Raw genomic sequence first — 26405 nt, forward strand, 5'->3', positions numbered from 1 at the left:
GTCTTTACAGCCTGAAGTTACAGGGATTTTCTTCTCAGCACTGGAACCCTGATCTGGGGGTCTGGTGTGGGGCTGGTACACCTTGCTCCTCAGGGTTGGGCTCTGCAGCAGAGATATCCCTCCCGACTGAAAAAAAGCCACACGTGGGTGCATGACCAGCTGGTTCTACGGTGCCATCTTGGTTCTCTCTCCTATTTACTTGGAATCTTATCCTCCCAGAGAACCATCTAGAACAGGTGTCCCTGTGCGATGTGGGTGCCACTGGTCACAGGTGCAGCTCACAGGGCCTGGAATTACTGCAGCCCAGATGGTCGTTCAGACATGAGCTTGTATCTCTCCTGCGACCAAAACCGGCAGGGGCATCATGTCCAGTGGAGGAGTTCCGGAATGAGACGTCAGGGCTAATACCAGCAGGCCACTGCGGCGGCCACCCGAGGGTCCCTGAGCTCTCTGCCATCACACAGGCTGGGCTGCCCCTGGTCCAAGCCTCTACCTCTGTCCCTCCCTCGACCCGCGGCCCTCAGCTCTGTTATCACCGAACAGGAAACAAGTCTTAATCCTTCCTCCTTCTGTTGTAGAAACAGAAAACCAAATGCGAAGGCTCCAGAGTTTATTCTTCATGAGACACCTAGGGCGTTCTTTCTCAATGCCAGATGCAAGACCCATGCCCCAGATGTCGGAAGATGGTTACCTGTGGAGTAAGCTCATATAATGCTGAGTCTATAGTTCCAGGAGAAAGAGGTTTTGAACACAGTAATGTGTAAATCATGACAATAGGGAATTAAGTAAACATGACTGAACTCTATGGAGAATCCTGGAATGTGGGTAGTAGTGTCATGGTGAAAAATGGGGCAGGGTTATATAAACACTAGAGGCCTGGTGCATGAAATTCGTGCTGGGGGGTTCCCTCAGCCCAGCCTGCGCCCTCTCCAATCTGGGACCCCTTGGGGGATGTCTGACTGCCAGTTTAGGCCCGATCCCACAGGATTCAGGCCTAAACCGGCAGTTGGACATCCCTCTCATAATCTGGGACCACTGGCTCCCAACCACTCACCTGCTTGCCTGATTGCTCCTAACCGCTTCTGCCTGCCAGTCTGATCACCCCCTAACCACTCCCCTGCCAGCCTGACCACCCCCAACTGCCCTCCCCTGCCGGCCTGATCTCGTCCCCAAATGTCCTCTCTGCCTCAGCCCCCCACCATCATGGCTTTGTCCGGAAGGAAGTCGGACATCCAGAAATGGCCAGTAGACCCGGTCAAATTAGCATATTACCCTTTTATTAGTATAGATGGGTGGGCAGGCATCTTCCCGTGTCTTGAGGTGTAAGCTGTACATTAACTGTTTTATACAGATGTTCCTTTGCCTCTCTGGTGATGTTGCCAACATACGAAACAGGAGAAAGGAAAGAGGGGGAAATAAAGGTCCCATTTCCTGTGAAATGCAGCATCCGATGGGGTTAACGCAGCTCCAACTGCAGGTGCAGGGCAGCTTCCGCCTCCTGTGCCCTCAAGGTCATGGTCAAGGGCGTGGTGTTAACAGCCAGAACCAGAATGCCCAATGCAGAGCCTTACACTGCACTTTGAAAGCACGTTTTAGAGCCGACCTTTTTACTTAAAGTACATGGCAGTATTTGCATGTAGTGCCTTTAAAAATCAAATCATTTACAGAGTAGTCAGACGCATGGTTCACAGAAAACAGGCATCATTATCACAAATTCCGACAGAAACACCAGCTCTGCAGAGTGAGCAGGGAGGTGCCCGTGGTCAGGCTGCTGGGCTGGCCCCAGCTCTGGCCCCAGCATGTGTCATGACGAGCATTAAGTATGAGCAGCTGGTTTCCATTCTATCCTCTGTGGCCCTGCTCGCTTGCCCCTGTTCCAATGGAGGCTGCTGTGTTTAAAAATATGTCCATGAGCTTGTTAAATCATTGATTGGGCTTTTAGTTCTCATAAAACATGGGCATAAATGGAGTACAGTGAGGGCACCCATGATGGCCCACCGTGGCAACCACCCAGACAACCTTCCGGACAAAGTCAGGGCTGCCAGGGCTGGCCAAGGCTGCGAGGGCCAGCCGATGCTGCAAGGAGCTGTGAGAGCTGGCTGGGGCTGTGAGGGCTGAGCCCCTTGCACAAATTTCATGCATCGGGCCTCTAGTCAACAATAAAAAATAGACTAAAACATGAAAAAAATAGCCTTGGACTCACTGATGCCTGGAGATGCCACAGGCCTTTCCCACGTCCCCCACCACATTCTCCAAATTCTTTCACTTCCCCCAGGCACTGACTCATTTCTTCCTTTCTATCTGGTATTGGCTTTGACCTTCAAACCAAAACTCTCTTTTGAAAACCACTAAGAACTTCTAGTTGGAAAATCCGAGGTCTCACCCCGTGGCGGGCCGGCCCTGCGTGACTAGGTTGACTTTCTTCTGACCTTGAAAGCCCAGTCCACCTGTTCCTTCTCTCTCACTGACTCCTTCCTGCCTCGCTCCCTAAGTCCTGGGCACTCTGGGCCTTTGCATGTCTCTATCTGCTCCATTGCGCGTGTCTCTCTGGGCTGTTGTGTGTGTGTCTCTGGGCTGTTGTGTGTGTGTCTCTGGGCTGTTGTGTGTGTCTCTCTGGGCTGTTGCATGTGTCTCTCTGGGCCATTGTGTGTGTGTCTCTCTGGGCTGTTTCGTGTGTATCTCTCTGGGCTGTTGTGTGTGTCTCTCTGGGCCATTGCGTGTGTCTCTCTGGGCTGTTGTGTGTGTCTCTCTGGGCTATTGTATGTGTCTCTCTAGGCTGTTGCATGTGTCTCTCTGGGCTGTTGCATGTATCTCTCTGGGCTGTTGCGTGTGTCTCTCTGGGCCGTTGCGTGTGTCTCTCTGGGCTGTTGCGTGTGTCTCTCCGGGCCTTTGCATGTCTCTATCTGCTCCATTGCGTGTGTCTCTCTCTGGGCTGTTGTGTGTGTCTCTCTGGGCCTTTGCATGTCTCTATCTGCTCCATTGCGTGTGTCTCTCTCTGGGCTGTTGCGTGTGTCTCTCTGGGTTGTTGCGTGTCTCTATCTGCTCCATTGTGTGTGTGTCTCTCTGGGCCATTGCGTGTGTCTCTCTGGGCTGTTGTGTGTGTCTCTCTGGGCTATTGTATGTGTCTCTCTAGGCTGTTGCATGTGTCTCTCTGGGCTGTTGCATGTATCTCTCTGGGCTGTTGCGTGTGTCTCTCTGGGCCGTTGCGTGTGTCTCTCTGGGCTGTTGCGTGTGTCTCTCCGGGCCTTTGCATGTCTCTATCTGCTCCATTGCGTGTGTCTCTCTCTGGGCTGTTGTGTGTGTCTCTCTGGGCCTTTGCATGTCTCTATCTGCTCCATTGCGTGTGTCTCTCTCTGAGCTGTTGCGTGTGTCTCTCTGGGCTGTTGTGTGTGTCTCTCTGGGCTATTGTATGTGTCTCTCTAGGCTGTTGCATGTGTCTCTCTGGGCTGTTGCATGTATCTCTCTGGGCTGTTGCGTGTGTCTCTCTGGGCCGTTGTGTGTGTCTCTGGGCTGTTGCGTGTGTCTCTCCAGGCCTTTGCATGTCTCTATCTGCTCCATTGCGTGTGTCTCTCTCTGGGCTGTTGTGTGTGTCTCTCTGGGCCTTTGCATGTCTCTATCTGCTCCATTGCGTGTGTCTCTCTCTGGGCTGTTGCGTGTGTCTCTCTGGGCTGTTGTGTGTGTCTCTCTGGGCTGTTGTGTGTGTCTCTCTGGGCCGCTGCGTGTGTCTCTCTGGGCTGTTGCGTGTGTCTCTCTGGGCCTTTGCATGTCTCTATCTGCTCTATTGCATGTGTTTCTCTGGGCTGTTGCGTGTGTGTCTCTCTGGGCTGTTATGTGTCTCTCTCTGGGCCGTTGCGTGTCTCTCTCTGGGCCGTGTGCCCTCCTCTTTCTACTTCTGCCACGTTTGCCATCGGAGGCGCTGAGCTCTCCCCATGACCGTCTCTAGATCACTTCACACGCTTCTCAACTCAGTTTTCTCTCCAAACCAGCTCCCCTTACCATCCGCCTGGAGGCTATCTCTTGGACTCCCTGTCTCCCTGGTTCCCCCGCCTGTCAGTCAGGGGCCTGCCGTTCAGCCGTAGCACTTTTCCCGCTACAATCCTGTCCTGCGTTTGCATGTCCATCGTTCTAACGTAGCCTTCCTATGTCTCCTTAGCTTTACAGTAGGAAGCTCCTGGCTGGTCTCACTTCCACCTTTTCTCCTGTGAAAAATAACATACATGCAACTACTTCAAAATGGCGCTGACTGCCCGGCTGGTGTGGCTCAGTGGTTGGGTGTCGTCCTATGAACTAAGAGGTTGCTGGTTTGCTTCTGGTCAGGGCACATGCGCAGGTTGCGGGCTCAATCCCCAGTAGGGGGCGTGCAGGAGGCAGTTGGTCAATGTCTTGAGAATGTTTCTCTCTCCTCCTTTTCTCTCTTTACAACCAATAAAAACATATTTTAAAAAATGGTGCTGGAGCTGCCAACCCAGAGGAACTGCCTTCTCCTCAAACTTCTGGAGGTTAAAACTGGGAAGGATAACTGGTGGATGGGGCACCTCAACACGGGTTTGTTCGCACTCCCACTGCCTTCACAGCATCAGCTTCACAGGCATCCCTTCCTAGCGGGATTAACACCAACAGCAGCGCTGCCTCCCGGTGAGGCCATCGGTCCGTCCCTCTCTCCCAACCCCCCTGACTCCCTCCTACTGATCGGAACCCTGGGCTTCTGCCCAAACCCGGGGTCCCCAGGGGCTAGTCTTCTAGATAAAAAAAGAAACGCTTGCCGCCTCTCACTTTGGGCTTTTGTTTTAGGTGAAAAACAGCCCACTGTTCACTCAGCACCAAGCACCACGTGATTCTCACACTGAGCATCCCTGCCTTCCTCCCTCGGAAATGCTGCTGCCGCCGGGACCTGCAGAGTAACGCGGACGCCCACCCTGCAGGCCAGGCGGGCGCTGACATCACCGCGGTCCTCAGCAGGCACCCCTCTCTGCTCTGTCCCACGCACCTCGTCTGTGCTCACTGGCTCGGTGCCACCACCCTTCCTCCAGCTCGCCTCCCAGCAGTCTCGCACTTTACCGTCTCCACCTGCTGACACCACACAGATGGTCCGTGCCCTTGATTGGAATCGAAACCGAACCGGGACCCTTTGGTCCACAGGCCCATGCGCTATCCACTGAGCAACACCGGCCAGGGCGGTACAAGTTTTACCTTTGCCTTGAGCCAGCCCTGCCCGCTGTTCTTGGGCGTCTAGGTTACCCCACCTCTGAAAGCCTCTTTTCCAGACCCCCAGAGGCGTGACCACCCTCACGGGAGCAGGTGATCGCCTTACCTACCTGCCTTGCTCTCCCCCTCTGACTCCTCCTTAGGTTCCCTCCTGAACCCAAAGGCACAGAAGGGGCTGCCAGCTGCCAGGCTCCAGCGCATCTGAGCTCTCGCTCCAGGCATGTCGTTGGTTTGGCTCCAATAAACTCTTAGGGGAATTCCGTTCCGGTTTGGCTGTTCTTTCTTGGTCAACAGTAGAGAGAGCGAGGGGTGGCCGAGAGAGACCCGAGCAGGCCGAGCCAGGAGTGCGGAGCGGGGTCAGGTGCAAACCTCCTCCCTCGTTTTTAAAGGGTCAAACCTCCTAACAGACATTCACGGAGAAGCCAGCCTCTGGCGTTTCATCCAACAAAGCCGTGGATGCAGGTCAGGCCGGTGCCCAAGAATAACTGAAGGGTATCGACACGTTTCAGTGCCATAGGAACGGCGCCTGAGTAACAGGACTCGTGACTGTGAAGCGGGGGTGGGAACCTTTCTCTGCCCGGGGACACTGGATGTTTATAACCTCGAGGGCCACACAAAATCATCCACTTAAAAACGAGCCTGCTGTGTGTGGTCAAACGTTCAATTAACTCTCCCCCAACGCCTGGGCAGGGCCAGACCCAACGGTTTCCTGGGTCTGCAGCGTAAAGCAATCTCCATTTCCCCTCAAGTAAGATGCTTTTACCGTAAGCATACTACACATTTCTCGTCTATTTTTTTCTCTCACAACTAACACATCATTAATTATCTACTAAAATATAAAGGAACCTGAAACACCAGGCTGGTAACCAAGGGGTAGGACCAGGAAATGTTATAGCAGCGGTTCTCAACCTGTGGGTCGCCAACCTGTGGGTCACGACCCTTTTGGGGGTTGAACGACCCTTTCACAGGGATCGCCTAAGACCATCGGAAAACATATATATTATTACATATTTTTTTCATGATTAATCACTATGCTATAGTTATGTTCAATTTGTAACAATGAAAATATATCCTGCATATCAGATATTTACATTACGATTCATAACAGTAGCAAAATTACAGTTATGAAGTAGCAACGAAAATAATTTTATGGTTGGGGGTCACCACAACATGAGGAACTGTATTAAAGGGTCGTGGCATTAGGAAGGTTGAGAACCACTGCTTTATAGAATTTTCTTGTTGATGTATCCTGTAACCACACAGGTTATTGCACGTAGTAATTATTGCTATTCCTTTCATCTAACAAGATAACGTTGGTATCCATGATCCAAGTTTACTTTACATGCTTATGATGCCAAACTGCTAAAAAATCATAAAAATATAAAGAAAATAGAAATGTATCTAAATATTCGCAATATTTATTCATCTGCTTTCTTGCATAGATGTTAGAAATAGATGAATGTTAAAATAAAAAGTTTTAGAATAACGATGTCGATAATTAGGAGATTTGTGACAAAAAGGATGTGTACCATTTTGGTAATTTGTGGTGATTTTTTTTAAAGGAACCAAATATAAAAAAGTAATAGCAAAAATATGAACTATCATCCCAGGTAGCCTGATGGGTCTTACACAACATTCCCTTTACTATGGCTGCAGGCCACACGTGTAGCCTAGACGTGTGCAGATACTCACACAAGTTGGAGACTTTGCTACCCTTGCCCATCTGTATAATTAACAGGTCTGAAGACAGGTCTGAAAAGGAGCATTTTCCCTCTTTGGTCATCAACTGTAGAGTTGGAAATGTCCACGTGCTGCCCTGGCTGGTGTGGCTCAGTGGATGGGGCGTCATCCGTGCACTGAAAGGCTGCTGGTTCCATTCCCGGTCGGGGGCACATGCCGGTGGCGGGCTTGATCCCAGGTAGGAGACGTGTGGTGAAGCGTAGTAACCTCCATCTTGTATAAATTCTCTGCTATTGTGAGATAGTCCCTTGTTCTGTAAACTCTGTCACTTTTAGACAGTCTCTTATTCTGTAGAATAACTGTTTTTGTTTGAATAATAGCAAAAGATAAAAACTTAACTGTCTGACCTTGCAAGCTAGCCATCTAACGTAATGGACTAACGCCGATAATAATTCCCATATTCTTATGCCAAATGTTTGTTCTTTATGTATCCAAGATTACAAACTGTCTGTAACAATAACTCACACAGAGCCCTTTGTAAAACCTGCAGACAAAGAAGCTCGAAAGGTATAAATACAAGAAACTTCCTGTGTGTCTTCGCTCAGAGATTTGGAAGAGACACCTCCCTCTGGGCCACGTGCAATAAACGACTCCTAATTAATCGGCTCATGAAGGCGTCTTGTGTCTCACTCGCTGATTTACGACACAACAGCGGGAGGCAGCCGATCAATGTTTGGTTCTCGAGTTGATGTTTCTCCTCCCTCTCTCTCCTCCCTCTCCCTCTAAAAAGCAATTAAATATCTTTTAAAAAAATCCCCACCTACCCTCCACGTGGCTCTACCTGCACCATCACAGCTGGGACGCCAAGAGACCAACCAGACAAAGGTACGGAGGCCCGTGCTTTCTCTGGGTCCCTGCCCAGCTGAAGGGCGCAGCGCACGCTGGCAACGGCTTCTCCTCTCTGCAAATCTGCCTGTGGTTCACGCACAGCCTCCACTTGCCCCTGTGCCCCCCGCGATGCTAACTTGCGGGAATGAAGCCCATTCAGGGGGCGTGCACATCCTGGAAAAAAGACAGGAACAACCCTGCCCTTCGAAAAGCCACCGCCGGGCGGTCACACAGCGGAATCTATTGTGTTAGGATGGATTTCCGATCAGCTTCTCAGAGGCGCCCCGAGGAGATGAGAGCTGACTTTTTAATCAGAAATGTCCCTATAAATGGAGATAAAGGGTCCCGCTGGGCTCTGCCTTCGAAGAGGGCTGCTTTAAGAGCAATTACCAAGCCCTGCAAAGGACGAGTGAAACTGAGGCATAAACGATGAGTTGTTTGTCCTCAGAGCTTCCTCTTTGTTTTATTTTCTCGCTGATTTCATGCAATTTTTGTTTGTTTGTTTGTTTTTAAAGATAACATGACTCACTTTGCTTGGAAATGACCATCACCCCTCATTTCTGGAGCCCCACTATGTGCAACAAACCATGGAATGACTCCTGTTCCCCTCTCCGGTCAGTTCATTAGAGGATATCGGATTTTCAAACCAACCGTTTCCCAATTAACTGAAACGGTGAGCAGCCCGCTCCCCACTCTGTGCTTCCCCGTTGACGGACATGAAAGGTTCATTTGGGCGATCAGGGAAGTCCCTGTCAGCTCTTTTTCACCTGAAAGGGTTGCTCCTGACAGGCTCATGCGTTTCCCTGTCGTCTGCGCTCGCAGGGACTGAGTTGGGCTCAGCAGCCCCCTCCCCACAAGCGCTCATTCATTACCGAGTCCCCCGCAGGCAGCCGTGCTCGGGCAGCCATGCTTGCTCGGGCTGATGCTGACGGAGTGCTTGCCAGCACCGAGCCCATCAGTTCACATGAACGAGGAAATGGGGGAAGGCGGCTCGCAGACAGAGAAATTAGAAAGAGAAAAATGATGAAGTCTGTGGTCGATCTTTCCGGGAGTCATAACATCATAAACTATAAAACATGGAGCTGAAGAGCGTCCTCCGTCGGCTGATGTGTCGCGTCATTTAGAAACGCGGGATTAAGAAGGAAGTGGAGGGAGGACTGAGCGGGAAGATGGCAGATCACACCCAGTGGGAAGAGAGATTTCGCAGGAGGCTCGGGCTGGGGAGAAACACGGAATCGTGGGTCTGCATTTGGGTGAGGAACGTCGCTTCCGTGTCCCTGTCTGGACTGTAATACTTCTATCCTATTATCGCCTCCAGCAGCAGTTCCTGTTGTAAAAGGCGATATTTGGCCTCAGCTGGTGTGGCTCAGTGGCTGAGCATCGACCTATGAACCAGGAGGTCAAGGTTTGATTCTCGGTCAGGGCACATGCCTGGGTTTCGGGCTTGATCCCCAGTAGGGGGCGTGCAGGACACAGCCAGTCCATGATTCTCTCTCATCAGTGATGTTTCTCTCCCTCCCTTCTTCTCTGAAATCAATAAAAATATATATGTTTTAAAAAGGAGCTATTTGGGGGAGCATTCTTCAGTAACACAGCTGTCACCGAAAACGTGCTCCCTGAACCTCCCACTGCAAACACACTCCACGTGCCCACACGGACGTGAGACACGGAAAATGGCTTCATTGGTAGGCCGTCCCATCAGTACTGAAGCCTGGAGAAGTCCCCTTATCCATCTTGCTTGAGGCCTTGTGACTGAAGCGTGGAGGAGACGGATACATCCCTCCAGCGCTTGCGCAGTGACCACGGTGCATGTATTTTTCACAATTAGGCCTGTGTGTCAGGACTGGAGCCTCTGCATATTTTATGAAGACTGGGCTTTCGATAAATGAAAGGAATGACTCTTTATGCTCCTGGGAGAGTCATGGTTCTATTTTCTTTGCTACCGTGTCTTAATTTCACAGGAAGAAGCACTTGGGGCCACTTAGTCGAGGGGAGGGCGTTAGGATGAGGAGCAGGGAAGCCAGTGTCCCCCACCGCGGAGCTCGACTCGGAAAGATTGTGTTTAACGTACGATCTATCTTGGCAGGTGCGTAGCGGGTGAACGAAGGGAGAAGCGCTGGTAAGAGACAGACAGCGATGGGACAATGGTCATGGGAATAGCGAACGCCCAAGTCATACCCCAGGGCACAATACAAACACTCACAGTGCTCCCAACACGTCTGGCACCAGCGGGAGAGCCTCATGCTGAAATACGAAGTAAAAAGACAGGATTGAAACTCTGTTCTATGGTGATACATATTTTTCAAACTTCTAAAAAATTAATAAAATTTTATACTGTGTTCATGGATTGGTAGAATCACCCTCATTAAAAAGTCCATACTACCCAAAGCAATCTATAGATTGAATGCAATCCCTATTAAAATACCAACAGCATATTTCAGGGACCTAGAACAAACACTCCAAAAATTTATATAGAACCAAAAAGACCCCAAATAGCCACAGCGATCTTGAGAAAAAAGAACAATGTTGTAGGAATCACAATACCAGATTTCAAGCTATGCTACAAAGCCATTGTTCTCAAAACAGCCTGGTACTGGCACAAGACCAGACATATAAACCAATGGAACAGAACAGAGAACCCAGAAATCAACCCAAACCATTATGCTCAATTAATAGTTGACGAAGGAGGCAAGCACATGCAATGGAGTAAGGGCAGTCTCTTCAATAAATGGTGTTGGGAAAATTGGACAGATACATGCAAAAAAAAATAGTCCACCCACTTACCACACACAAGCATAAACTCAAAATGGATAAAAGATGTAAATGTAAGTCATGAAACCATAAAAATCCTAGAAGAAACCATAGGCAGCAAAATCTCAGACATCTATCATAGCAATATGTTTACCAACACAGCCCCTAGGGCAAAGGAAACTAAGGAGAAAATAAACAAATTTTGGGGAGAAACACAGAATCATAGGTCTGAATTTGGGTGAGGAACGTCGCTTCCATGTCCCTGTCTGGACTGTAATACTTCACATCAAAATAAAAAGCTTCTGCACAGCAAAAGAAACCATCAACAAAACAACAAGGAAGCCCACTGTAGGGGAGAACATATTTGCCAATGATACATCCGATAAGGGTTTAGTCTCCAATATTTACAGGGAACTCATACAACTTAACCAAAGGAAGATAAACAATCCAATTAAAAAATGGGCAAAGGACCTAAATAGACACTTTTCAAAAGAGGACATTCAGAAAGCCAAGAGACATATGAAAACATGCTCAAAGTCACTAATCACCCAAGAAATGCAAATCAAAACAACAGTGAGGTACCATCTCACACCTGTCAGAATGGCTACCATCAACAAATCAACAAACGACAAGTGCTGGTGAGGATGTGGAGAAACAGGAGCCCTTGTGCACTGCTGGTGGGATGCAGACTGGTGCAGCCACTGTGGAGAACAGTATGGGGTTTTCTAAAAATATTAAATATGGAACTGCCATTTGACTCAGGGATCCCACTTCTAGGAATATATCCCACAAAACCAGAAACACCAATCAGAAAGGATATATGCACCCCTGTGTTCATAGCAGCACAATCCACCATAGCCAAGATTTGGAAACAGCCTAAGTGTCCATCAGAAGATGAGTGGATTAGAAAACTGTGGTACATCTACACAATGGAATACTACGCTGCTGTAAAAAAGAAGGAATTCTTACCCTTTGGGACAGCATGGAGGGACTTGGAGAGTATTATGCTAAGAGAAATAAGCCAGTCAGAGAAAGACAAGTGTCACATGATCTCACTCATATGTGGAATCTAATGAACAAAATAAACTGATGAACAAAATAGATCCAGAGACATAGAAGCATGGAACAGACTGTGGAATCTCAGAGGGAAGGCAGGGGTGAGGGGGAAGGAGTGGAGTGATTAACCAGGGAGCTCATATGCGTATATGCATAACCCATGGACACAGACAACAGAGTGGTGAAGCCCTGGGAGGGGCAGGTGTAGGGTGGATGGGATCAAGGGGGGGGGGAACCCCAAGCAAACACTGGGGACAACTGTAATACTTTCAACAATAAAGGTAAATAAGTAAGTAAATCCTATATAATAAAGAGCTAATATGCAAATGGTTGTCACACCCTCGTGCCCTCGTGCCAGGGCTGGAGAACCTGAGGCTGGGCTGCGGGATCTGAGGCTGTGCCAACTGCCCTGCGGGGCTTGACAGGGGTGGGGCCAGCCAGGTTTGGGTCTCGCGCAATTTTGAGGCATGTGCAGGTGGGCGGGGCCTTGACTCTGGTCCTGCGGCGCACCCCAGACTCTGACAGGAGGGAGATTTTCATACATATTTTACTAATTTTCTTTCATCTCTGACACTTGTATTATAGAGAAAGGGCAAATAGCGATATTAAATATTTCCTCTAATTAATTCCCTTTTAATGTGCATGGATTTCGTGCACTGGTCCACTAGTAAATAAATAAAAAGTGATATGAGTAACCAGAAGAGAAAATGCGAGGGTGTTCCTGGCAACCACTAACGAGGAAGGCAGTGTCTGGGTAATGTCTGCACATCTGGTGGAAATGGACTGTGTCTCTGTATTGCGTCTCTTCTGCTCTGTTGGCAGGTCTGCCAGACCCACAACTTTGTTTGCCATCTCGATGCCACCACGTCCCTGCTTGGGGCTGACCGTGGACTCACACAGCCCACGATGAATGTTGTGGGTGTTGGAAATGCACCTAAAATCAAGTCACCGGTACGTGCACTCGGGGTAGCCCCTTCCCCAGCCTGCTTCTCCCAGCACTCTGCATCCTTTGGTTTAAATTTAAAATATTTTATTTTTTGTTAATGTTCACCTGAGGATATTCCCCCCCCCCCCAATGATTTTTAAAGAGAGTGGATATGAGGGAGGGAGGGAAGGAGAGGAAAGAGAGAGAGAAACATTGATGTGAGAGAGACATATTGATTGGTTGCCTCCTACATGCGACCCAACCTGTGCCAGGGATCGAGCCTGCACCCCAGGTACATGCCCTTGGCCAGGAATTGAACCTGCGACCCTTTGGTGCTAAGGCCAAATGCTCTAACCACTGAGCGACCAACCATGGCGACACTCCACATCTTACTCAATGCTGCCATCCATCCGCCTCTTCAAGCTAAACCTCTGGGGACATCACCAGCCCCTCCTCCTCCCACACTTCACATGCGAATCCCTCACTAAATAAACTCGTGCACAGCGCGGGGTCTGGCCATGGCTGGCACTGCAGGTCCCGCTCACCCCGAGTCCTAGCTCTGCCTCCCCGGCTCCTGATGCGTCTCCATCCTGCAGTCAGACTGGTTCCTCCCAAACTGAATCTTCCTGCCTTGGCTCCCAGTCAAACCTCCCAGGGCTCCCATCCTGGTGTGTAAATACAGAGTCTTTTTAAAAACGTAAACACACACTCGTGAAAATACACCCAGGGCCCGGCCGGTGTGGCTCAGTGGGCGAGCCTCGACCTGTGACCCAGGAGGTCATGGTTCGATTCCCAGTCACGGCACAGGCCCGGGTTGTGGGCTCGATCCCCAGTGGGGGGCATGCAGGAGGCAGCCGAGCCATGATTCTCTCTGATCATTGATGTTTCTCTCTCTCTCCCTCTCCCTTCCTCTCTGAAATCAATAAAAACAGAATTAAAAAATATGCAGAACACAATGCAAAGTTCGCCCATGGCCTCCAAGGCATGGCCCGCTCTGGTCCTGCGACTCCGCCTGTGGTCCCTCACCCTCTTCCTCTGCTCGCGGCGCCTCAGGGACCCCAGGACTCTGAACGGTCCTTACAGCTGCTCTGCCAGGGCCTCTCCGCCACTGCCCTCTTCCCTCGGGGTCCACGTCACTGACCATCAGCACCCCCCTGACCAGCACCCCCCTCCCACGTCACTCTCTGAGTGCCGCGTGTCGTGCTGTCTCCCCGTCTCCCCGTCTCCCCACGGGTCATCCCCGCATCCGGCGCCAGCGTCGTTTCTCATTCCCCCGGAATGCGGCCGGAATGGTGACACCGCACAGGGAGCGTGTGGGGTGAATGGACAGCGTGCGGGAGGGAAGGATCGAGTGCCCCATTCCTCTTGCACAGGAAATGGGGGACATTTATAAAATATAGTCCGTGTTGGACTCTTTCCCCTTGGCAGCCTCAGCACTGTTTCCCCTAAGAGGCCGGTTAGTGAAGATTTTACATAATTGTGATTGTTATTTCACCGCCCTGTAGTCTCCTGACCTCTTGTCATCATCAAATTCATTACAATCAGGAGGGAATTGCTCTTGTACTTAAGAAACTGCACTGAAGTCATGGCGAACCCCCTGCCCCTTTCATAAGGGCCGCAGGGGGAGGTGTCGCTGGGACCAGTGGCCGCAGGGGGAGGTGTCACTGGGACCAGTGGCCGCAGGGGGAGGTGTCACTGGGGACCAGTGGCCGCAGGGGGAGGTGTCACTGGGACCAGTGGCCGCAGGGGGAGGTGTCACTGGGGACCAGTGGCCGCAGGGGGAGGTGTCACTGGGGACCAGTGGCGGCAGGGGGAGGTGTCACTGGGGACCAGTGGCCGCAGGGGGAGGTGTCACTGGGACCAGTGGCCGCAGGGGGAGGTGTCACTGGGGACCAGTGGCCGCAGGGGGAGGTGTCACTGGGGACCAGTGGCCGCAGGGGGAGGTGTCACTGGGGACCAGTGGCCACAGGGGGAGGTGTCACTGGGACCAGTGGCCGCAGGGGGAGGTGTCGCTGGGACCAGTGGCCGCAGGGGGAGGTGTCGCTGGGACCAGTGGCCGCAGGGGGAGGTGTCGCTGGGGACCAGTGGCCGCAGGGGGAGGTGTCGCTGGGACCAGTGGCCGCAGGGGGAGGTGTCACTGGGGACCAGTGGCTGTAGGGGGAGGTGTCGCTGGGGACCAGTGGCTGTAGGGGGAGGTGTCACTGGGACCAGTGGCCGCAGGGGGAGGTCTCACTGGGACCAGTGGCTGTAGGGGGAGGTGTCACTGGGACCAGTGGCCGCAGGGGGAGGTGTCGCTGGGACCAGTGGCCGCAGGGGGAGGTGTTGCTGGGGACCAGTGGCAGGAACACGGCTCTCATTGCACCTCCTGGACCCCGGGCAGCTGTCACTGCACCTGGGGACACAGGCAGACGTCCCAGGATGGAGCCTCAGAAGCGGGGGCCGCCCCAGGGGCCAGTGAGCGGCGTGCGTGTGGATTTGGTTTTATTTCTCACGGTTCTGTCTTCTCCCCACGGACAGCAGGTCGGAGGCGATGAGGTGAATGCCACTCATGAGAAGCGCAGATAAACACGCGGGACAGCAAACTAATTCCTCCTCCGGAAACTTCTCTCTGTTACCAGGGAGAACGGGCAGAGCATCGGCGCCGGGTGTCGCGGCTGGAAGATCAGGTGAATAGTGGCTTTTCTCGGGTGGGAGAGCCCCTTCGGAGGGGTTTCTGTTTTTCTCTGATGCAGAAAACACTTCATTAAACACACTACACGGAGTGGGACAAAGCCGCTGTTTTCTCCCAAAAGTTCATTTAAAAAGCTTCATTGGTTGTTATTAAAAGTCTGTGATTATTATTTTTAACAATATTTTTATTAGCTTCAGAGAGGAAGGGAGAGTGAGAGAGAGAGAGAGAGAGAAAAATCTATGATGAGAGAGACTCATGGATCGGCTGCCTCCTGCACGCCCCACACGGGAGATCGAGCCTAAAACCCAGGCCTGTGCCCTGACCGGGAATCGAACCCTGACTCCTGGTTCCTAGGTCGACGCTCAACCACTGAGCCACACTGGCCGGCCGTGCCGTTGATTTTTATGTCCCGAACACGGAGATCACTCTAACTCCATTCATTCACGTTGGCAGCAAAACGCGCACAGCGGCCGTGCTGACCATTAGGCGCTGAGGACGCGCGGACCCTCTGTGCCCAGCAAACCTCACTGCTCATAACAAAATACAAATAAAAGCCTAAAGCCAGCAGCACCCACAACAGAAGCACAGGCCTTTGCCAGCAACGCCTGGGCACTTCGTGCAGCAACACGAGCACGTTGACAAGGCAGCCGCGTCCGTGGCTCCGTTTGCTCCCGGAGGAAGCGGTTTTAAATGATGGAGATGCCGTCAGTTAACAACAGCTCAGAGAGCAGAATACATCAATGTTTCTCTTTCTTATCTCTCTCTCCCCTCCCTCCCTCCCTCTTACTCTACCTCTAAAAAATATCAATGGGAAAATATATCCTTAGGTGAAGATTAACACAACAACAACAAAAAACAGATTAGATAAATCTCAGAGAAAATCTATAATAATAAAAGTATAATATGCTAATTAGACTGGACAGCCAAATGACCTTCTGGATGTCATTCTGGATGGAGCCATGGTGGTGGGGGCCGAGGAAGAGGTGGTTAGGGGCGATCAGGCAGGCAGGTGAGTGGTTAAGGGCGATCAGGCAGGCAGGTGAGTGGTTAGGGATGATCAGGCAGGCAGGCCAGCAGTTAGGAGCCAGCGGTCCCAGATTGTGAGAGGATGCAGGCCGGGCTGAGGGAACCCCCCACCCGCTCCCTGTGCATGAATTTCATGCACCAGGCCTCTAGTGTAATAAATAAACATCAATGCAAGCTAACTTCAGTGACAGGACCCTGTGACAGCTCCTGATGGGACTGTGTGGGTGGAAATGGTAAGACTTAAAAACAAGCAAACTCCTCAGTGTGCCCTGGGCTGTGTGGCTCAGGGGGTTGGAAGGTCGTCCTGAGCCCCTGAAGGTTGTGAATTCGAGTCCTGGTCAGGGCACATGCCTGGGGAGTGGGTTCGATCCCTGGCCTGGGTGAGTATGGGAGGCAACCAATCGATGTTTCTCTCTCACATTGATGTTTCTCTCTCTTTCCCCCCTCTCCCTTCCTCTCTCAAAAACCAATAAAAACATATCCTCTGGTTAGGATGACAAACAATTCCTCAACCAATGCCAGCAACTTAGCAATTAGATGAATACACATTATCCTATCAGTACACTAGCCACTCAGGAAAAAACTGAGACAAGTAATTCGATTTCCTGAAATACAAAAATACAAATCTATCGACATGTTTTAGAAAAAAGTTCAGCCGGTCTGGCGTGGCTCAGTGGTTGAGTGTTGACCTGTGAACCAGGAGGTCACGGTTCGATTCCTGGTCAGGGCACACGCCCGGGCTGCGGGCTCGATCCCCAGTGGGGTGTGCAGGAGGCAGCGGACCCATAATTCTCTTCCTCATTGATGTTCCTATATCTCTCCCTCTCCCTTCCTCTCTGAAATCAATAAAAACACATTAAAAAAAGAAGAGAGTTCATATTTTTACCTTTGAAATATCTGACTCCGAGGAGAGGCAGGGAAAGAGAAACAGTAAAAACCCAAGTGGGACCCAGCAAAGTGACCCAAATGGCCTCCCCCGTGACCGCACCTCAGAAGGGAAACGAGACGCGGGCCCTCGGACAGGAAGCCGGGCGCATGGGGATGCTCCGATACTGCATGGTCGGCAGAAGGGAGAATACAGTTGAGAATTTTACTCTGGCGGGGCGGGCGGGGGGGGGGGGACACTCACAGACAAAGCACACACCTTCCACTTCCACCTTGTGACCTCAGCCCCTGCCTCGCTGCTCCCCACCCACCGTCCAGGTCACGCCGATGGAGGAATTGTTCTCATTGCCACGAATTCGCTGTTTCACTTCCAAACGACCCCCGAGGCCCAGAGCACCGTGCCCCTAACACCTGTACATCACATCACATCACATCACATCACATCCCATCACGTCACTCAAAGCAGCGAAAAGCCTCATCTGGCAACGAACACGAACACAAGCAGGAGGCTGCGTCCTGCTGAGGCGCCGGCCCGCCCGCCACGCGCTCCGGGAAGAGAAATGCCGCGGTCACGCTCCATGAAACAGAGCCCCCCGCGCAGTGCTGCTGCTCTCACTTGTTTTCCCAGGGAAATGAAGTGGAAAAAACAACGTAATTTCACGACTTGTTCTGGGTTTGGGCGTGTAGGGATCAGGTGCCCGCCTGCAGCACCTGGGAGAGCGGGGCGCGAGGAGGGCGTCCATGCGTCGGTGGGACAGGGCGGCTCCTTCCTCCCGCTGGACGGGGCACAGGGCGGGTTTGCAGACAGGCACGTCCTGCTCTGAGGCCTTGGCGCCCTTTCCCCTTCGAAGTCCTCATTTCCAGGATCCGCAGTGGGAATCCCACAGAACCCGAGCTGGCCGACTGGGAGGCAGCACGGCTTCCCCAGCCCCCCACCCCGGAGCTGTTGGTCCCGCCTTTCAGGGTCCCAGGACCCCAGAGGGTGCAGGCCCAGCTGGGACTGTGAGTCACGAGACTGGTGACTCATGTGCTTTTGTAGAGGCGAGGCCAACAAATCTCGAAGAGAAGTTTAAACAGCAGATCCAGGGAAAAGAAGGGATGTGTGCAGTCTTCCCGAGAATGGAAATAGGATTTCCCTCTGTCTCCAACCCTCAGCAGGTCTGTGCTGGCCCCGTGGGAGGCGGTTCTCCGGCGCTGAGCCCCCAGCCTCAGAAGGCTCACTGCCTCCATGACCCTGACCAGGCCCGGAGCTCGGCTGGGAGAGCAGCTGGACCTGAATTTATCCTGTATAATAAAAGGGTAATATGCAAATAGACCAAACGGCAGAACAACCAAACAACCAATCAAAGCATAATACGCTAATGATATGCTAAGACTGCTCAACTGCTCTCTATGACGTGCACTGACCACCAAGGGGCAGATGCTCCCACCAGCAGGTTAGTTGCTGCTGGGGTCCAGCCGATCAGGACTGAGCAAGATGAGTCAGACATGCCCTGGAGCCCTCCCACGGTCCCTCCCCAGCCAAACTGTGCACTGGTGGAGTCCCTCGGCCTGGCCTGCGCGTGCCCTCTCACAATCTGGGACCCCTCAGGGGATGTCGGAGAGCCGGTTTCAGCCCGGCCACTCCCCTTGGGAGCTCCCAGATGGACAGACACAGAGCGGGGAGCTCCTTGTGCCACCCAGGTGTGTGCATCCAGGTGTGTGCACCCTGGTGTGTGCAGCCAGGTGTGTGCAGTCAGGTGTGTGCAGCCAGGTGTGTGCAGCCAGGTGTGTGCAGTCAGGTGTGTGGCAGCCTGGTGTGTGCAGTCAGGTGTGTGCAGCCAGGTGTGTGCAGTCAGGTGTGTGCAGCCTGTGTGTGCAGTCAGGTGTGTGCAGTCAGGTGTGTGCAGTCAGGGTGTGTGCCGCCTGGTGTGTGCAGTCAGGTGTGTGCAGTCAGGTGTGTGCAGCCGGTGTGTGCAGTCAGGTGTGTGCCGCCTGGTGTGTGCAGTCAGGTGTGTGCAGCCCGGTGTGTGCAGTCAGGTATGTGCATCCAGGTGTGTGCAGTCAGGTGTGTGCCGCCTGGTGTGTGCAGTCAGGTGTGTGCAGTCAGGTATGTGCATCCAGGTGTGTGCAGTCAGGTGTGTGCCGCCTGGTGTGTGCAGTCAGGTGTGTGCAGTCAGGTGTGTGCAGCCTGGTGTGTGCAGTCAGGTGTGTGCAGCCCGGTGTGTGCAGTCAGGTGTGTGCCGCCTGGTGTGTGCAGCCAGGTGTGTGCAGTCAGGTGTGTGCAGTCAGGTATGTGCATCCAGGTGTGTGCAGTCAGGTGTGTGCCGCCTGGTGTGTGCAGTCAGGTGTGTGCAGCCTGGTGTGTGCAGTCAGGTGTGTGCAGCCCCGGTGTGTGCAGTCAGGTGTGTGCTGCCTGGTGTGTGCAGTCAGGTGTGTGCAGCCCGGTGTGTGCAGTCAGGTGTGCGCAGTCAGGTGTGTGCTGCCTGGTGTGTGCAGTCAGGTATGTGCATCCAGGTGTGTGCAGTCAGGTGTGTGCCGCCTGGTGTGTGCAGTCAGGTGTGTGCCGCCTGGTGTGTGCAGTCAGGTGTGTGCAGTCAGGTGTGTGCAGCCAGGTGTGTGCAGTTCAGGTGTGTGCAGTCAGGTATGTGCATCCAGGTGTGTGCAGTCAGGTGTGTGCCGCCTGGTGTGTGCAGTCAGGTGTGTGCAGTCAGGTGTGTGCAGCCTGGTGTGTGCAGTCAGGTGTGTGCAGCCTGGTGTGTGCAGCCAGGTGTGTGCCGCCTGGTGTGTGCATCCAGGTTGTGTGCAGTCAGGTTTGTGCAGTCAGGTGTGTGCAGCCTGGTGTGTGCAGCCAGGTGTGTGCAGCCTGGTGTGTGCAGTCAGGTGTGTGCAGCCCGGTGTGCGCAGTCAGGTGTGCGCAGTCAGGTGTGTGCTGCCTGGTGTGTGCAGTCAGGTGTGTGCAGTCAGGTGTGTGCAGCCTGGCGTGTGCAGCCCGGTGTGTGCAGTCAGGTGTGTGCAGCCAGGTGTGTGCAGCCTGGTGTGTGCAGTCAGGTGTGCGCAGTCAGGTGTGTGCTGCCTGGTGTGTGCAGCCAGGTGTGTGCAGCCAGGTGTGTGCAGCCTGGTGTGTGCAGTCAGGTGTGTGCAGCCCGGTGTGTGCAGTCAGGTGTGCGCAGTCAGGTGTGTGCTGCCTGGTGTGTTCAGTCAGGTGTGTGCAGTCAGGTGTGTGCAGCCTGGCGTGTGCAGCCCGGTGTGTGCAGTCAGGTGTGTGCAGCCCGGTGTGTGCAGCCAGGTGTGTGCAGTCAGGTGTGTGCAGCCAGGTGTGTGCAGCCTGGTGTGTGCAGCCAGGTGTGTGCAGTCAGGTGTGTGCAGCCAGGTGTGTGCAGTCAGGTGTGTGCAGTCAGGTGTGTGTAGTCAGGTGTGTGTAGTCAGGTGTGTGCAGCCAGGTGTGTGCAGTCAGGTGTGTGCAGCCAGGTGTGTGCAGCCAGGTGTGTGCAGTCAGGTGTGTGCAGTCAGGTGTGTGCAGCCAGGTGTGTGCAGCCTGGTGTGTGCAGCCTGGTGTGTGCGGCCCGGGAGTGTGCGGCCTGGTGTGTGCAGTCAGGTGTGTGCAGCCAGGTGTGTGCAGTCAGGTGTGTGCAGTCAGGTGTGTGCAGTCAGGTGTGTGCCGCCTGGTGTGTTCAGCACAGGTTTGTGCCACCTGGTGTGTGCAGTCAGGTGTGTGCAGTCAGGTGTGTGCAGCCAGGTGTGTGCAGTCAGGTGTGCGCAGTCAGTTGTGTGCAGCCTGGTGTGTGCAGTCATGTGTGTGCAGTCAGGTGTGTGCAGCCTGGTGTGTGCGGCCCAGGAGTGTGCGGCCCAGCAGCAGCACGTGGAGAAGTATGTCACTGCTGCCCCACTGTGCTCCAGGGTCAGCTTCAAGTTCACCCACACAGGCCAGCGATGGGGAGTTTAGGCACCGCTTTGCTCTTGGGAACACGTAGTAGGTTTTCTGCTCCAGCATCACCACTGGAGAGAATTCTAGAGTCTGAGCCTCTTTAAACATATTCATTAAGAAAACTTGGGAAATTCCATTTTCACACTGTTCTTGTGCAGCAGGAAAACAAAATGAGGCGGGGGCGGCTGGGGGGGGGGGGGAACTACACCCCGGAGGGCACATTCATCTCCCGCCTGCCAGCCGCGGGGACACCTCTGCTGAGCCGCCCCCTCCTTCGCGCTGTCCGCCTGCGCATTTCACGGGACGTGTCTGGGCCTGAGCGACGCGGCTCACCTGGCACACGCTGCTTCAGCTCACCCCTGATTAAAGTACATTTCTTCCTGTCGGAACAAAGACTGCATTGAAAATCCAGGGAGGATTTGGCACCAGGGAAACACAGGCGAGCATTTGACAGTGCGGAGCGGGCAGGGAAATGCCAACATGTGCGGAGGCCGTGCGGGCACCTGAGAAGAGGCGGGAGCCGTCTGAATGTGAAGTGGCGGCTGCCCGGCTGCTCTTGGAAATGCCAGTCAGGGGGGCCTCCTCGCAGTTAATTTTCAATCGCCCGATGCGTTTGGGCAGAGCGAGTTGGCACCGAGGAACTCAGGCAGCCCGCTCCTGGCGGTGCCCCCGCGAGCCAGGATGCGGGCCGAGCCCCAGTGTGCGTGGTCCGTCTCAGGGTCTGTTAGGAACGGAGGGCATCTCGGCACGCGTAAGGACACAGGATGCAGCAAGAGGCAACATTAAAAACGTATCCCATACTTTCAGGCACAGAAAGGGTGCGGGTCTGGTTTGGGGGCGACGCCCAGGAACGTGGACCCAGCGTTGGGAGCAGGAGGGACGTGCTGGGGTTGGCACCGCGTGGGCCCCTGATGGCAGGGCGGCCGCTGGACATCGCAGGTTACAGAGTCCAGTCCCTTCTCAGGCGGCGAGCTCCCGCCACGGGCAAGAACTGCGAGGCTGCTGATTCCACTGTCAGGCACCCTGGAGAGGGACACGGGTACATCCCCCCGCAGACTGTCCCAGCTGTAATTGGCCTCCGAGGCTGTGTCCCTACAAATGACTCCGGAAAGTACCCAGACTCACATGGCCCGGGCAGTCTGGCGGCCACAGTGCGGCCAGCACCCACATGACAGGATTGCGTCCCCTCCCCTGGGGGCCTCACCCCTGCCTCTCTCCCGCTCGCTCATCCCATCCTCTCATTGTCTGCATGCTAACTGCACCCTCTCCTACCGCCTCACACTCACAGAGCAAAACCAAATGTATACTGTTGGCCTGTGGTATTTAAAATTGAAACCACTTTGGCCCTAGCCAGTTCGGCTCAGTGGATAGAGCGCCAGCCTGCAGACCCAAGGGGATCAGATTCGATTCCGGTTAAGGGCACACATTTTAGTCACAGGCTCCTCCCCGGCCTGGGCCCTGGTCGGGACTCGGGCAGGAGGCAACCAATCGATGTGTCTCTCTCACACGGATGTTTCTCTCTGTCTTTCCCTCTCTCTTCCACTCTCTCTAAAAAGCAATGGGAAGCCCTAACCGGTTTGGCTCAGTGGATAGAGCATCGGCCTGTGGACTCAAGGGTCCCGGGTTCGATTCCAGTCAAGGGCATGTACTTTGGTTGCTGGCACATCCCCAGTGGGGAGTGTGCAGGAGGCAGCTGATCAATGTTTCTCTCTCATCGATGTTTCTAACTCTCTATCCCTCTCCCTTCCTCTCTGTAAAAAATCAATAAAATATATTTTTAAAAAAGCAGTGGGAAAATATAAAAGGAAAGAAAAAACAGAACTGAATCCCCTTTGCATTTTGTACGTTTTACAATGAAAGGATGTATGTACCAGGTCTCCCTGGATCGGAATAGAATCACAGACTCTTCGCATCAGAGGAGATGCTAAAAGCGACAGGTTCCACATCACCACAAAACAGACACTCTTAAACAAAACAACAACAACACAAAACAGACACTCCTCAGTTGTCTGGACCAGCGGTCGCCAGCCTTTCAGACCTCAAGGACACCAGTGGTTGGCGACCGATGGTCCGGACAACTTCAGTTCAACAAGGCAAGCGCATCGCGATGCAGCCCGTACTATTCCCTGGCCGATGTCATCTGTCCTTACATGATGTTTATCCCTATTTAAAGCTGAAATGATACCACTGTTTTCTAAGAGAGCAACTTGGGGGCCTTCCCATCATTCCCTGTCACCTCCTATCTCGCTGGCTTTGGCCTATCGTTGCAAGGTGCCCGGCGAAGCTGGGTGTTAACATTATCGTCTGCGTAGGTACTATCGCCGCCTCCTTCATCCTTTCACCCGCATCGTAAAGCCAGCCTCAGGGACAGACACGTGTAGATGAGAGGAGCCCACAGAGAAAACGGCCGTATGGGAATGCCGACCACCAACGAGAGGAAGAAGGGAAGTTCGAACGGTCGCTTGTCCTCGGAGTTCGCACCAACCCGAGTATCACCCATCCTACTCGCAAGGCCCAGACCTCGCTTTCCCACGCACGGTCGGTCCGGACGGTGGGTGGAGAACTTGCTCATCTGTCTGGGACCTCGAGTGCTTCCCGCTACAAACACACATCCCCCCGAAACGTTGACGGGCGCCTCCCTAATGCACCCAGACCTCTCCTCTGGGAGTGGGCTCGGTTAGAACACAAATGCTCTTTTTTGAAAAACTTTTCTTGTTGAAAGTATTACATATGTCCCCTTTCCCCCTATTGCAGCTGTTTTCAACCTGTGGGTCACCAACCTGTGGGTCGAGACCCCTTTGGGGGTCCAACGACCCTTTCACAGGGGTTGGTCGCCTAAGACCATCCGAAAACACATATATAATCACATATTGTTTTTGTGATTAACCACTATGCTTTAATTATGTTCAATTTGTAACAGTAAAAATACATCCTGCATATCAGATATTTACGTGACGATTCATAACAGTAGCAACATTACAGTTATGAAGTAGCCACGAAAATAATTTTATGGTTGGGGGTCACCACAACATGAGGAACTGTATGAAAGGGTCACGGCATTAGGAAGGTTGAGAACCACTGCCCTATTGACTTCTTATCCCCCCCCCCCCCCCGCCCCCCACCAGGCCTTCACCACCCTATTGTCCGTGTCCAATGGAGTCAGTCTCTTAGGAAATGGTGCTGGAAAATGGGGCAGGTGCAGGCAAAACAATGCAACTAGGCCACCAACGTGCACCACACCCAAGAATAAACTCTCGAAATGGATAAAGGGCTTAAGCGTAAGACAGGAAGCCATAAAAACGCTAGAAGAAGCCACAGGCAGAATAGAAACGCTCCTCAGGGTTTGCACATGACCTAACTGAGGCGGATGCCACACCTTCACACCTGCGGGGTCACAGGTGGTTCCCTCAGTGTCTTTTGGAGAAACGCTAAGGAGGTGCCATTTACGCTGACAAAGCTGTAAGCGACGCTGGACCAAAGGACTAGGCCCAGGTGAAGGCCGGGTCCTGTGATTGCTCCTCCTTCCTTCCCCTCCCCCGTCCCCTCCCTTCTCCTTCCCCCCCTCCCCTCCCCTCCCCTCCCCTCCCCTCCCCTCCCCTCCCCTCCCCTCCCCTCCCCTCCCCTCCTCTTCTCCCTGCAGCCCATTCCCTGCAGACTTGCTAGAACCATCCCACGTGGAACAGGAGTCAGTCCAGCAGCCTCAACGCTCGCTTCTCCCCGTCCGTCTGTCCGTGGGCTGAGCTCCCTCCCAGCAGTCACCTCGGGGGCTCAAGTCCTGCCTGGCCCACAGACCAAAGCGCTAGGTTCCCCATGGTCATTCCTGCCTTCAAACTTGACCTGAAACACGGGCTCCCCTGGGTCTCCGCCCACTGGCCCTTGGACCGCATCTCCCCATCACCCGGGAGTTCCCCGCTGGCGGCCTGAGATCCCGGGACTGTCCGCCTCCATCAGCACAGGAGCTCACCCCTGACCCCTCTGCCCATCCGGGCCCCTGTGTCCCTGCTGAGCGCTGACCTGGGCTGGGGTGACCTCCCACGTGGGCTGGACGGGCCGTGCTGACGTCACACCACCAGGTGCTGTCTGCACCCCTCACCTGGAGACCCGAGTCCCCAAATAAAATGGGTGGAGCTTTTTAAAGAGGCCTCAGCCGACCCTCATTCACAGGACACACGTGGCCATGTGTGTGCAGCCGGTTTGCACAGAGAGCACTTTCGGGCAGGAAGGAAGGCAGGGTGTCCCAGCCAGAAGCAAACTCAGCTTCCTAGCACCTGGCGACAGAGTGAGGACGGGTCATGGCTGCAGAGCGCGCTCATGTGTCTCCACTGCAGCTCAGCCAGGAGCCACCCGAGGGGCTGCGGGAAACCTGGGTGCTCTGCTCAGCACTGTCTTTTATTTATTGTATTTTTATTTTTTTTAATTATTTGTATTGATTTCAGAGAGGGAGATAGAAACATCAATGATGAGAATCATGGACCGGCTGCCTCCTGCACACCCCCTACTGGGGACAGAGCCCACAACCCAGGCACGTGCCCTGATGGGGAATCGAACCCGAGACCCTTCAGTCCGCAGGCCGATGCTCTATCCACCCAGCCACACCAGCTCGGGCCAACACTGTCTTTGGAACAAATCTGAGCTTGCCTGGCTCTAAGACAACCAGGGAGGTGCCAACTCGGACGTGTGGTCTGATTTCTCTCTGGCCGGGCTGGCCTCATCCAGTGATGGCTGAGGAAGGGCTGAGGACAGACACAAGATGAGGAGCACGTTTGCGAATCCCAATGTTACGGGAGGGGGAGGGGGTGTCAGGGGGTACGTACTGGGTTCAGCAGGACCGTGAGGAAGAGCTCGCCTCCCTGGATGCTCTTGTCCAGCTCCTGGGGTCCCCCGGGGTACTCCTTGTAGAAGATGGTGTGGGTGAACAGCCCGCAGGTCTGCCGGGGGAGGACCTGAGGGGGGAACGGGGACAGGGCGTTACCCAGCGCCACTGACAGGCCCCGGCCGCACGCCGCGTGCCCACGGCACTGCCCTGGTGCTGATGCCCAGATCTACAGGAATCGAGAGCTGATGATGGCGTGATCACGTAAATATGGAGGGAGTTGTCACTTCAAAGCTAACGGTGTGTGTTACATGCCACTGAGTCGGCTCTGACTATGAGGGACCCTGGAATGGTGCTGTCCAGTGTCCATCCTCACCGCCCTGCGCAGCCTGTGGCTCTTGCGTGAGCCCCTCCACCTCCTGTTTGGGCTCCTCTTCTCCTGCTGCCTCTGTTCCCAGCATCGCTGTCTTTTCCAAAGCCCCGCCTCCTCACGAGGTGTCTGGGGTAGGACAGCGTCCGTGTGTCACCTGCCCCAGCCATGTTTCAGCCTGAATTTGCTGAGACTCACGTGTCCATCTTTCTGGCGTCCATGTGCTCA

The 26405-nt window shown here is 53.6% G+C and overlaps 1 protein-coding gene across 4 annotated transcripts in view; it reads right to left on the reverse strand.

Moving 5' to 3' along the window:
• Positions 1 to 26405, reverse strand: part of NDST4 (N-deacetylase and N-sulfotransferase 4) — a 169811-nt gene that overhangs the window by 38155 nt on the left and 105251 nt on the right. For 3 of the 4 annotated variants that reach the window (XM_070416888.1, XM_070416886.1, XM_070416887.1), the window contains exon 7: positions 25809 to 25937. The exons of the other annotated variant lie outside the window; for it this stretch is intronic. In XM_070416888.1, coding sequence (XP_070272989.1) covers positions 25809 to 25937 — 129 coding nt within the window. The remainder of the gene's footprint in view (positions 1 to 25808; positions 25938 to 26405) is intronic. 4 annotated transcript variants of the gene reach the window in all.

The sequence above is a fragment of the Myotis yumanensis genome, unplaced genomic scaffold (assembly GCF_028538775.1).
Source record: "Myotis yumanensis isolate MYYU_CA2020_CCGP unplaced genomic scaffold, mMyoYum1.0.hap1 SCAF_5, whole genome shotgun sequence".
In the NCBI taxonomy this organism is placed as follows: Eukaryota; Metazoa; Chordata; class Mammalia; order Chiroptera; family Vespertilionidae; genus Myotis; species Myotis yumanensis.